At 35.6% G+C, this 12040-nt stretch overlaps 1 protein-coding gene across 1 annotated transcript in view; it reads right to left on the minus strand.

The window, feature by feature from the left end:
- Positions 1–7233: 7233 nt before the first annotated feature.
- Positions 7234–12040, minus strand: part of LOC139723320 (protein white-like) — a 32279-nt gene continuing 27472 nt past the window's right edge. The window contains exons 17-21 of the mRNA XM_071634581.1: positions 11459–11536; positions 10659–10764; positions 9509–9609; positions 8144–8217; positions 7234–7335 (exon numbers count right to left, since the gene is read on the minus strand). Of these exons, the coding sequence (XP_071490682.1) occupies positions 7234–7335; positions 8144–8217; positions 9509–9609; positions 10659–10764; positions 11459–11536 (461 nt within the window). The remainder of the gene's footprint in view (positions 7336–8143; positions 8218–9508; positions 9610–10658; positions 10765–11458; positions 11537–12040) is intronic.

Consider the following 12040-nt stretch of genomic DNA (forward strand, 5'->3'; position numbering starts at 1 on the left):
CACTCCTTGCTAAAAAAAACAATTGTTTTTACCGGACCTAAATTCTGGAATGATCTTCCCACCGACTTAATCAATTGCTCTAGTATGTTTATATTCAAACAAAAATTGAAATCAAAGTTATTGAATGAATATAACCTGCCTGATTAGAATTTTTCTTTGATATGTTATCTGCGGTATCCTCATTTAATGTGTGATGAATCAACCTGCAGTTTATGATTGTTTACTTCTGGTTTATGCTCCCATTATATAATCACTGCATCCGTACCAGTAGTAACATATTTAACTCGTTATGAATTTGATTCTAGATATGTGTGTGTATATACTTGTGTATCTATGTTATGCTATATTAAATTTTTTACCCTGTTCTTATTCCTTAGGTTCTTGTTTTTTTCCTTTTCTTTTTCATCTCTTATATTTTCTTTTTCCTTTGTACCTTGATAATTTAGTTTTTATATAGTTTTGTCATTATTACTTTGTGTCCTATCTCCATTGAATGCATATCAAATTTACACTGGTATATTTTCTTGGAACCTGCGTTTACAAGCTTTGCTTTTGTGGTTCCATCATATTTCACAAGTTATAGAGAATTGTCTTATGTACATTATATACGCTGATACACTTTCTGTCCATGATCCGATTTATAACATATTTTGTATCTTGCTTGGTTTGTATTCTTTTTAATGTATATCGATGAAATGTATGTCAAGTGAAATATGAAAATAAATATGCTGGAACTGTTTACTGTGTCTCGAGTGTAAGACCGGTGCAGTTTCAGTTATTCAATTCAATTCAATACAATTGAATTGTCATAATTGTCGTATCTCTATAAAATGAATTACATAATGGATGTTATGATAATAAGGGGTAATGTTTTCCAAAAATCAAGTGATAAAAGAATTGCTTGATTTCAATTCATCTCCTTTCTCCGTAATCTCTTTTTCTCTACAGATCGGCGCCATAGACATGGATGTTGGACATGGATATGGAATCAGACGCAAACGCTACTTTGAAAGTTATAGATATTGACTATTTTTAACACTTCGTAATAATGAATTTAGACCCACTTTCTTCTTTGTATTATCGACTTATTTCGTATCAATACTCCAAAACCTTAAAGGTAGGGGATACCTTTTACAGACCTCCCAAAATGCAGCAAAACATTAAATATGAACCTCAGGGGACCCGTTTAGGCCACTGCTGAGAAATTTGGAAGTAAACAGTTATCTACAATTTGAATAATGCACAAAACTCAACTACTCAGTAGTTCTGTGTGTCAGCCACACTTAAGCCTTTTTGTTGCAGTCTTCTGTATTTTTTATCTATAAACACAAATCTAAAAGTATAAGAGCTGATGTAATAACATATAGATTGTGTGGCAAGACTGTATATAAAAATTTTTGTAAGTTTTGATGAACTTTCTTCACAAAATACACATGATGGACACACATGCAGCGCATGGGTCTGCAAAGGTAGCCTAGTAATGTACTGGAATTTACGGTGAGCCCCGAAAAAAATTCAATTCAAAATCTAACGGTCAATAAAAATGTACTAAATGTTACCTTCCACTTTCAATACTTTATGGGAGTTTCGAAAATGATACTCTCTTCAACATACCACTGTATTCATACAACTCTTCATTTAAGGCATGCAAATGGGATTCCCTACCTTTAAGGAGACGTAATTCTCATACACAATGTGATCTAGAGTAAGATTGAGAAAAATATTCTGGAGGAATATTATGCCACTTTGCTTCCTTTTAACGAGCTGAACACTGTTTTGTTTACTAACCAATGCTGAAATTTTGGTAACCCACCACCTAATCATAAAATCATAATCACAGTGAATGGAGAATAGTTTCTTGATATACGCTTGTAGGTGTTGTCCACACAATAAGTTTGCATGTGTTTGTGAGTGTGCGTGTGTTTTTGTAGATGTGTTTGTTTGTGTGTGTGTGTGTGTGTGTGTGTGTGTATATATATATATGTTTGTAGGTACGTGCGTGTGTGTGTGCGTGTTTGTGTGTGTGAATGTGTGAATGTGTGTGTGTGTGTGTGTGTGTGTGTGTGTGCAACTGCAGAATGTATTATTGAGCCTTTACTGGCTGGCGTCAATTCGGCTGTGAGATTTGAAATGACGGGAATTCGTGTTCAACCACGTCTTAGCTACTTTCTCTTGAAATGCCTGGAAGGTGAATTTTAAGTCGAAGGGAAATAGTCGGTTACGTGGTGGCTTGCTCATTAGAATGTAACTGGTTCCTTTGCGGCCACACACACACACACACACACACACACACACACACACACATACAGGGGCGGATCTAGGAATTCCGCAAAAGGGGAGGCACCTCTATAAAAATTGAAGGGGGGGCGCACTCGCGCCCCCATTTTTTCTTTTTTTTCTTTTGTTTAAACAAAGATAAAGAGGGGGCGAGCGCCCCATGCGCCCCCCACCTGAATACGCCACTACACATGAGCTTAAATAAAGAAAGCACTCAATCCATTCAGCTTTTGTTTGTTTGTTTGTTTTGTTTTTGCTTTCTTTTTCCCCCAATGGTATTAAGGTGGCAAAGAATCGAGAAAATTTCGTTATAACCATGTTCGTTAAAACGGGAGTGCACTGTATTACTAATCGGCATCAGCATTATCATCATCATCATCGATATCATGTTACTGATATGTTGATAACAATAACATATTAAAGGGACTGCACAGTACCGATTGAGGTGGGGATTCAGATTTATAACATTCCAAAGTGAGATAATGAGAAACCTCTTATGAAATATGAAAGATCATGTATTTTTAAGAAGGATTCAACGTTTATTTGATGAACATTGGTTTTCAAATGGCTGAGATATCTAAAATAGTGATAATGATAAAAGGCGACAGGCCACGCCTTTTATTAGGATCTCTTTGTTCCACCTTGTTTTTTGATATCTCAGCCATTTCAAAACCGATTTTCATCAAATAAACTTTTGATACCCCTTTTGATACCCCTTAGACATCTCATAGAGTGGTTTCTATATCTCGCAAAACGTTAGCAGGTAAATCCTCACCTCAACCAGAACTGTACAGTCCCTTTAAAGGTATTGTTTACCACTTGAAGCAGTGATTTAAAAATAATGTTCGAGCTTTTACATATGCATAATGCATCCATATAAACATTTCGCAAGAAAGCCTATAAAAATACGTAAAAAGATATCTACATTTTTCTCAAAGTGTAGACAGTTTATTCCAGAGAGAATTCTACATATTATATTGTTCACATTTTGTATGTTTAACAATTCTTAACATTGATATACTAGTGAACATTTTTACATTCTTTGTTTCTATCTAAAACTCAGGTTCTCAAAGCTGGGCTTTTTGTTTCATGTGCAAATGGTAAATTATGGTTTTAATGATACTAACGATCAATAACGATGACAATATCAGAAATAGTTTAGTTTATGATAACAATAATGGTAACGATACCAATAATGATGCTATTGATAGTAAATGATAGAGCTAAGAAGCAGAAGAAGTAGATGATGATGATGAGGAGGAGGAGGAGGAGGAGGAGAAAAGATGAGAGGTAAATAATGAATCAGTACATAGGTAAATAACAGATTGCACAATATAAGAACGTTCGAAGTGGTCCCGAAACAATAACCTGAATTGTTTTATTGCTGTTCGTGTCCATAATAGATACATGTGGCTACAAAGATATACGGCTGAAACTATCCAATCAAAGATTGACGCCTTCTCAAGCTTACTAGCCATGATAGCTGTTGCCAATAAGTTGACTTGGAGCTTCAATGATTGGAATTAAAGGGAAACTAAATCCAAATACATACATGACATACATGTGGATTATCTCAATGAAACAATATCAGCAAGAAATTGAGGAAAGTCGGACAATCTGCTCGAAAATTATGATTTTTCTAAAAAAGTTTTCATTTTAAAGTTTATAGTTACGTCACAAGAACGAAATAAAAATGTAAAGAAAATTCAACATTCACTTTTCTAGCGTGATAAAAGCACCCGACAAGCAGGGGCGATAATAGCTACTGCACCTTACATGTGTCAGTAACAAGTCGAGGAAACGTGTATTTTTTCATTGTTAAAATCGTCGATTTTTCTTAAAGGGAAGATAAACCCTGAGAGCAATGTGGATTGAGTGAAAGCAGCAACGTTAGTAGAACGCATCAGTGAAAGTTTGAAGAAAATCGGACAATCGATGCAAAAGTTATGGATTTTTAAAGTTTTGGTGTTGGAACCGCTGGATGAGGAGACTAATAGAAGTTATGACGTATGAGTGGACACCAATACAAAGAAGATATAAAGAAAATTCTACAAAAATCGATTTTTCATGAAAATTACAAATTCCGTCAACTTGATACTGACACTATGTTAAGGGTAACAATTATTCCCCATGCTTTCTGAAAGCGGTTAGTCAAGTGCTCTTTCATAATGCTAGAAAAATGAATTTTTGTTGAATTTCCTTTATATTTTCTTTGTATTGTTGTCCTCTCATACGTCATAACCTCTAGTAGTCTCCTCATCCAGTGGTTCCAACACCAAAACTTTAAAAATTCTTAACTTTTGCATCGATTGTCCGATTTTCCTCAAACTTTCACTGATGTGTTCTACTAATGATGCTGCTTTCACTCAATCCACATTGCTCTTAGGGTTTACTTTCCCTTTAACATAATATGCTTTATATCGTTCCCTATATGTGACGTCATAAACTGTACTAGTCTTGTCTCCCAGTGATGGGCGCACCAAAATTCGAAAAAAAAAAATCTTAACTTTTGAACGGACTATCCGATTTTCCTCAAGCTTTCAGAGACGTGTTTAACTGACATTGATGCATTTACTCACTCCGCATGTAATATATATATATATATATATATATATATACATATATATATACATATATATGTATGTATATATACATATATATATATATATATATATATATATATTTATAATTACATATATATATATATATATATATATATACATTTTTTCATTCATCTTCGATGCTTATATTTGGTATCACAGTTGTATCGCTGCCAAGGAGTTGCTTGATAGGCAATTTTTCATGCGTATTATTGGTTTATTTTTTTCACAAGAAAACCATGAATACCAAATTAATTTCATGTGGAAATCGTCTCTAAATGCCATACTACGTGTTCTAATAAAATGTATGCTGCACTTCATCTCTCTCTAAATTAATATTCCTGTATACACGTAATCTAACTGCGTACTTTTTTCTCTAATTCCACCTGAAAATGCTGATGTGGGTGGCATTCACGTTATTCGCTTTCATGAGGAAACCTGTACAATCGACATTTCTCTGTGAATAATACTTGCGAAGGTAACTTCCACTTTTGGGATAGAGCCTACAGCAATCAGAGATATCACTGTGTGGTCGTGATGAATGAAATATTGCACAATTACTCAAGATTTTGTCAAAATCAATGTCGATGAGAAACAAAATTATGTCACATACCATTCACTTTAAATGAATTAAAGCACGTTTGCACGTTTCGCAGAAACGTATTTTTGTTTTTGTTTATTGATATATTACTGCAATTTTTATTCGATTAATTTATTTTCCTCTCATTGTTGATTGATTTTAATGGCTATCAAGGAGAAAGACAACAATGTTCAAATAAATCATGCAAACTTAAACCTTTTGTTAACCTCAAACGTCGCGTAGAAATACCCGCTTTGCATTATACCGTAAATACTACATAATCATACCACAACCTTGTTCTATGTTGACAAGAGACAAGCGTTCTATTGCACATGTCAAACTCTCTCTCAAAAAAGAAAAAGATTCTGGATAGGACCTTACATTCGGGTCGAGAGAAAAAAGAAGAAGAAATTATTAAGGTAGCCATTATAGTAATTTCTTCTGATGTAAATTTTACGAAAAAATGTCAATCTACGTAGGCACAGCACATGCTTAGAAGGTTTAGGAACAACGTTAGTTACTGTACAACAGATAATACACAGCTGGCCTGTCGAAGATTTGCGCAACCAAAAGTACGGATGATCCCTCCAGGCTGAATAGCCCTCCTATGCAGATTTCAAGATCTTGGGCATTTCTCTGGTTGGTTTCGAATTGGGCAGCCATGAATACAGTGTTTCAAACAAAAACAAAGCTCAAGGCGTATGAATATTCAACCCCGCAATAAATATCTAAACAGATATGAATTCATATGTTCCAGTTTTTGGACCCACATTTCGGCCACAGTACAATGGTGGTATAATGGACTGATGGAAACAAATATTTCACACAAATGAAATCGGCGAAAAAAAAAAATCTATACGAATACACACGATAACACTTAAAGAACTCTTAATTAAGAAGATTACATAAGATAAATGAGAAATACAACGCAACTTACTGTTTCACGTCTGCTTCACCTAAATCCCGTTTTGCTAGTTTTGTTTTGTTTGTATTTCAAGCTAGGAATTTGTGAAACTCACAAATTTGAGGGAAGTATGTTCTATTCACGCTTTGTGATGAATTGAACGTTAAGCGCGACTCCACCTGACCAGAATCTACACAGATCAACATTCTTCCAGTTTGTACCCTTTCATGTCAGCTTAGTTATCATCTAAGCTATGCTCTGTTCACTGTAAAAACATCGGTGTTAGAATTAACACCATGGGTGTTAAATCTAACACCGATCAAGTGTCAATTATAGAGGACCACACCCACATGTGTAGAAAGTATGTTGTGTTGGTGTTGAAAAGTGTTCATTTGGCACTTCGTGGTGTTAATCTAACACTGTAACTGGTGATATTTTGACACTGCGCTGGTGTTAATTCAACAATGACACCGCATGGTGCTGATTTGATACTGCTGGTGTTAATGTCAATGGTATATCACCCGCCCAGCTTCAATAGGAGACCACACCAACTGGTGGTACTGTGATGTAAATGTGTTTAGACATTTTTTTTTTCAAAAATCGAGTACTTTATCGGAAAATTCTTGATCTTTTGTTGAGGTTCAAAATCAACAAGAAGAACAGTAACTAAGAAACTATTCAAAAAAAAATATATAGGCCTATATATTTCGAAGTGAAAACCGTTGGTGTTAATCTAACACCACAAATGAGCAACAGAAATTTAACACCAGCTCGGTGTTTCATATATTACACCGGACTTTTTGCAGTGTTTTCTTCTGCCCTCTTTTTCTTCCCCCTTGCAGTCATCCTTCGACGATGCGGACGACAACTTGTTACTTCTTCCTCCGGCACCGGAAGAGGAGGACGAAAAATGATAGCAGTCGATATCCAACGATGAGGCAGACCAGCCCTATAAAATCCGTCGCATAGTCCGACTAGAAAGGGGGGAAGGAATAAAAAACAGAACAAACAAAAACAAAGTTTAGAGATGCTGGTGATGATGATGATAGTGGTGGTAGTGGTGGTGATGATAATGATGGTGACGATGACGACGGTTGACGGTGTTGACGAGTATAATGATAATGATGATTATTGGATGACGATGACGACAATGATGATGATGACGATAATGATGACAATCAGCCATTTTTAATGTATTAGCATTAACCAGATGAATGCATCCATTTTTGGATAAAACAACAACATCCTGTTTCGAAGAATCGCGTGAAACTATACGCAAACACTGATGAAGAAATATTCGCCTTTAACTTGATGACTGCTATACAGCAGAAAATTAATCCAAAAAATAAACAAACACGCTTCATTCTTCCTCGTGCCTAAACATAGTCAAATTAGACAGTCATACAAAAATTACTGTTTTTCACTAATTTTCTCCCCATTTGATTTTTTTTTTCTCTTAGCATTTGGTGAGACATCGGAACTAATTTCTCTAATATCAACGCATCCGCAAGAGAGAATGTTATCCTTTTAATTAATTACAAAAATAAGCATATTTCAGGAAAAAGCCAAGCTTACAAGCATTCGTCTTACACTATGCTCAATCAGCCAGTAACATGAGTAACTCAAATGAAGTAGAATACATTGCTCAGTGGTGGTAAGGATCAAAATACAACGCTCAACGCAAATAATCTGTTCGGTATACCATAAGAATAATGATTGTGACGAACATGAATGAAGTGGAACTTGGTTATTTGTTACGATTTAGTATAGGCCTATACTCACAGCTTTGAATGAGTAACTCTCAAGCACCATATCGCCGGTTCGTATGCATGAGACAGTCCCGTTTGGAGGACACCCTGAAAAGTGGAAAAAAAACACAAGGCAAGTGCCATAATGTGTCTCACCCATTTGCGTACAAGAAATTATACGCGAATGGGATATAACAGATAAAAAAAGAGATATAACAGATAAAAAGAGATATAGAAGAGTAAAAATTTATGGTAAAAAAGAAACGTGCCATAAAAACTTAACATTGAGCCCTTAAAGTTCGTTGACCCCTGCCTGTGACCTTTGACCTTGTGGTGATCATCCACTCCCCGAGAGACATCTACCATCAAAGTTTGGTCATAAACGGACCTATGGATCAAAAGTTATGACCCATAATAGAAACGCGCCATAAAAACTTAATATTGGGCTCTAAAAGTTCGTTGACCCATGCTTGTGACCTTTGACCTTGTGGTAACCATCCACTCCCCAAGGGACATCTACCATCCAAGTTGAGTCACAAATGGAGTTGTGGATCAAAAGTTATGACCCATAATAGAAACGCCCCATAAAAACTTAACTTTGGGCTCTAAAAGTTCGTTGACCCCTGCCTGTGACCTTTGACCTTGTGGTGACCATCCACTCCCCAAGGGACATCTACCTTCCAAGTTTGGTAACAAACGGATCTATGGATCAAAAGTTATGACCCACAATAAAAACGAGCCATAAAAACTTAACATTGGGTTCTAAAAGTTCATTGACCCCTGCTAGTGAGCTTTGACCTTGAGGTGACCTTCATATATGGTAAAATGTGAAACTTTGTATGACCCCTCTTCCTACGAAGTTTGATTGCAATTGAAGCCCAGACAAAAGTGTTATTGAAGTTTTTGTAGCGTTACGGACAGACGACGGACGGACGGACGGACGACGGACGGACAGACGCCGCAGGCGATCCCTTAGTCTCCCCTCACTTCCGGTGGGCTCGACAAACACCAAAGTAGTATTTTTCCTTTTTTCACTTTTCAATCAGACATCTCTAGGTCATTGACAATGATTCAGTATTACTGACAGCGGATCTTACAGTTCATACAAATTGGCCAGAGAGGTCAATTGATAACATTTGCTGTTTTCGAAGCGCTAGCCCGAAAATGAAATGCGATTTGTTTTTCCGAAGGTTCGTCAATCCGAAACTAAAATAAGGTTCGTTAATCAGAAATCAAACAAAAGTGCATACCAACGAAACTTCGGATCAATTAAGAACTTTTTTTTTTTTCATTTTCGGATTAACGAACGTTCGGAGAAACGAACCTTTAGAATGACGAACTGTAACCATTTGAAGCTGTATGTATGCTTCCCTTTTTATGTTAAGTGCTTCTGGCTTACCTATGTTGTCGATCTCACCCCACTGGTTGATGAGCAGGGCCTCGAAGGAGTAGCTGAACCATGAGAGGCGAGACACCCATCGCAAGTAGAGGGGGATATCCCTGTAAGGCCGAGGTTGAGAGAAGGGGGAAATTACAAAATAATGTGACGTCATCGAAATCACTATAGATTTGATAAAATTTGTATTTAAAGGTTTTACGGCATGCAAATGCATGTTGATTTGTGTTGATTCATGATACCCTCAACATCACCTTCGCGGTGAAACGAATATCTAGAAACATTCCATACATTTTAAAGTAATTTTTCTTCTGTTTTTCTTCAGACTATGTACTGGATACGCCCACCCAAAAAACAAACAAACAAACAAAACAAACAAACAAACAAACAAACAAACAAACAAACAAACCAAGATTCTGGTTGTGACCTCATCTGTCAATCATTGCTAAAGTACTAATATGATTAACAAAAGACATTGGAATGCGCCCTTCTGGAGACCGACCATAACTTGCATGTTCCCTTTGCATGTCTTTTGTGAGTCATTTATATTGATATCACACAAACACGCATTATGCATCGTTAAAACATATATATATATATATATATATATATATATATATATACATATATATATATTTGTACAAACTGTATATATATACACACATATATAATACTGTATATATGAATATAAATAAATAAATAAATAAATATATATATATATATATATATATATATATATATATGTTGATAAGGTAGTCCACGTGTTGGCAAGATAAAAAGATAAGTAACAAAGCTGCAACAAAGTTCATGCTGTATTCACCAACGGTTTATTTCTTCACACATATATAATTTTTTATATAATGTGAAGAAATAAACCGTTGGTGAATACAGCATGAACTTTGTTGCAGCTTTGTTACTTATATATATATATATATATATATATATATATATATATATATATACATGTATCTATTCAAAATCGTTCTTTTTTATACTGCAATCGGCTAAATTGAAGATTCCGTTATGTTCGCTCCTCAAACATTAATACCTCAGAGTTGGATGCGTTATAATCTTGATTTATTTAGCCAAACTCCGGTGAGACCAGAGGAAGAAAAAAATAATAACAAGAGACATGGGATAAATGAGTCCTTACGACAAGTTGATGAACAGGCCTCCGAAGAGCATGAAGGGCAGAAGCAGCGGGGGAGTTATGGCGAGAGCGATGGGCACCGTTCCGCTCAGAGCAGAGAGCAGATATCCTGACCATTATAAAAAAAGAAAAGAAAATCAGAAGAATCAAAAAGTTAGTGCTATGTGGTGCTCATTTTCTTGCTAGTGAATTGGCTGGTATCTATGCGCACACATTCCTATATACAAACACATGTACAGACATACCAAAGAAGCACACTCTATAGACTAAACGACCTTGCATCGACAAGCTTTTCTTGTTCTTTCCTCTTTCTTTTTTGACATACGCATACAATTTTTATCTCATATTTATCTCTTCAATGTAAATGCTTCTTCGAAGACAAGTTGAAATACCCTGTGAAAGGCAAGGAATGCAAAACGCATCTTTCTACATAAAGACACAGCCCATGAGTAATATGGAATTTGTTTCCCTCGACGGTTTTATAAAACCATGCACTGTTTGCTTATCTGCAATCAGAAGACCAACATTTACTTACGAGTCATCAGACCGCTTTAACTTTTGAAAAAGAGAAATACATTGTACGAGTATTAGAGCCCCCAAAAAGGAGAAAAACACCTCCTTTAAAAACGCAAATGGACATATAAATTAATTGAACCATATGTTACGTAAATTTTCCTTTTTACCTTGCATGCAGCAGCAGCAGCAGAAAAAAAAAATCTAAAAAAAAAGACCATGAAGTGTATAGACTATGAAATGACATATCTTCAGTTCTCTTTTCAAAGTTCGTTTGTTGAAAGACTTACCAAAGGAAACGGCAGCGTTGGTGAGTAGGATTGTGATGACGCAAGCAACCACGTAGTTTGCGAAATATGGATACAATCCTGATTTTTTTTTGAAGGAACAAAAAGAAACAACGTTAGACTTCAAACAGAGCAACGCAATGACCTGCATTACATCCACTTAGGTTTCCAAAGTTGCGGCACAGTCTTTCCAATATTGTGAATTTTCCTGCCCACTTAAAAAAATGCGATGCTTCGTTTCTATTGTCTTTACTTGCCATTATATTACTGCCGATACCCAATATCGGATAATACAAAGCAAACAACACAAAAACATAGTGTATAATAAATACTACATGGTTCTTATCGGTCATAGATAAGATCAAAGCGTAATTCTTTGGATAAAACAGACGTTAATCGTTATCAAAATACTTATTCACATATCATCATCCCTACAAAATTGTAAAAACAATCGATGTAAAATCATTTCTGGTTATAATGTATGGACGAGTACTCTCTATGATCTGTTACACACCAAGAATATTGCTTAGTTTTGTTTGCTCGCTTCGATTGCATTATTATTATGATGACAATTTTGCATTGTTG

This window comes from Diadema antillarum, unplaced genomic scaffold (assembly GCF_040938485.1).
Source record: "Diadema antillarum isolate AM-2024a unplaced genomic scaffold, OU_Dant_1.0 scf00000186, whole genome shotgun sequence".
Taxonomy (NCBI): domain Eukaryota; kingdom Metazoa; phylum Echinodermata; class Echinoidea; order Diadematoida; family Diadematidae; genus Diadema; species Diadema antillarum.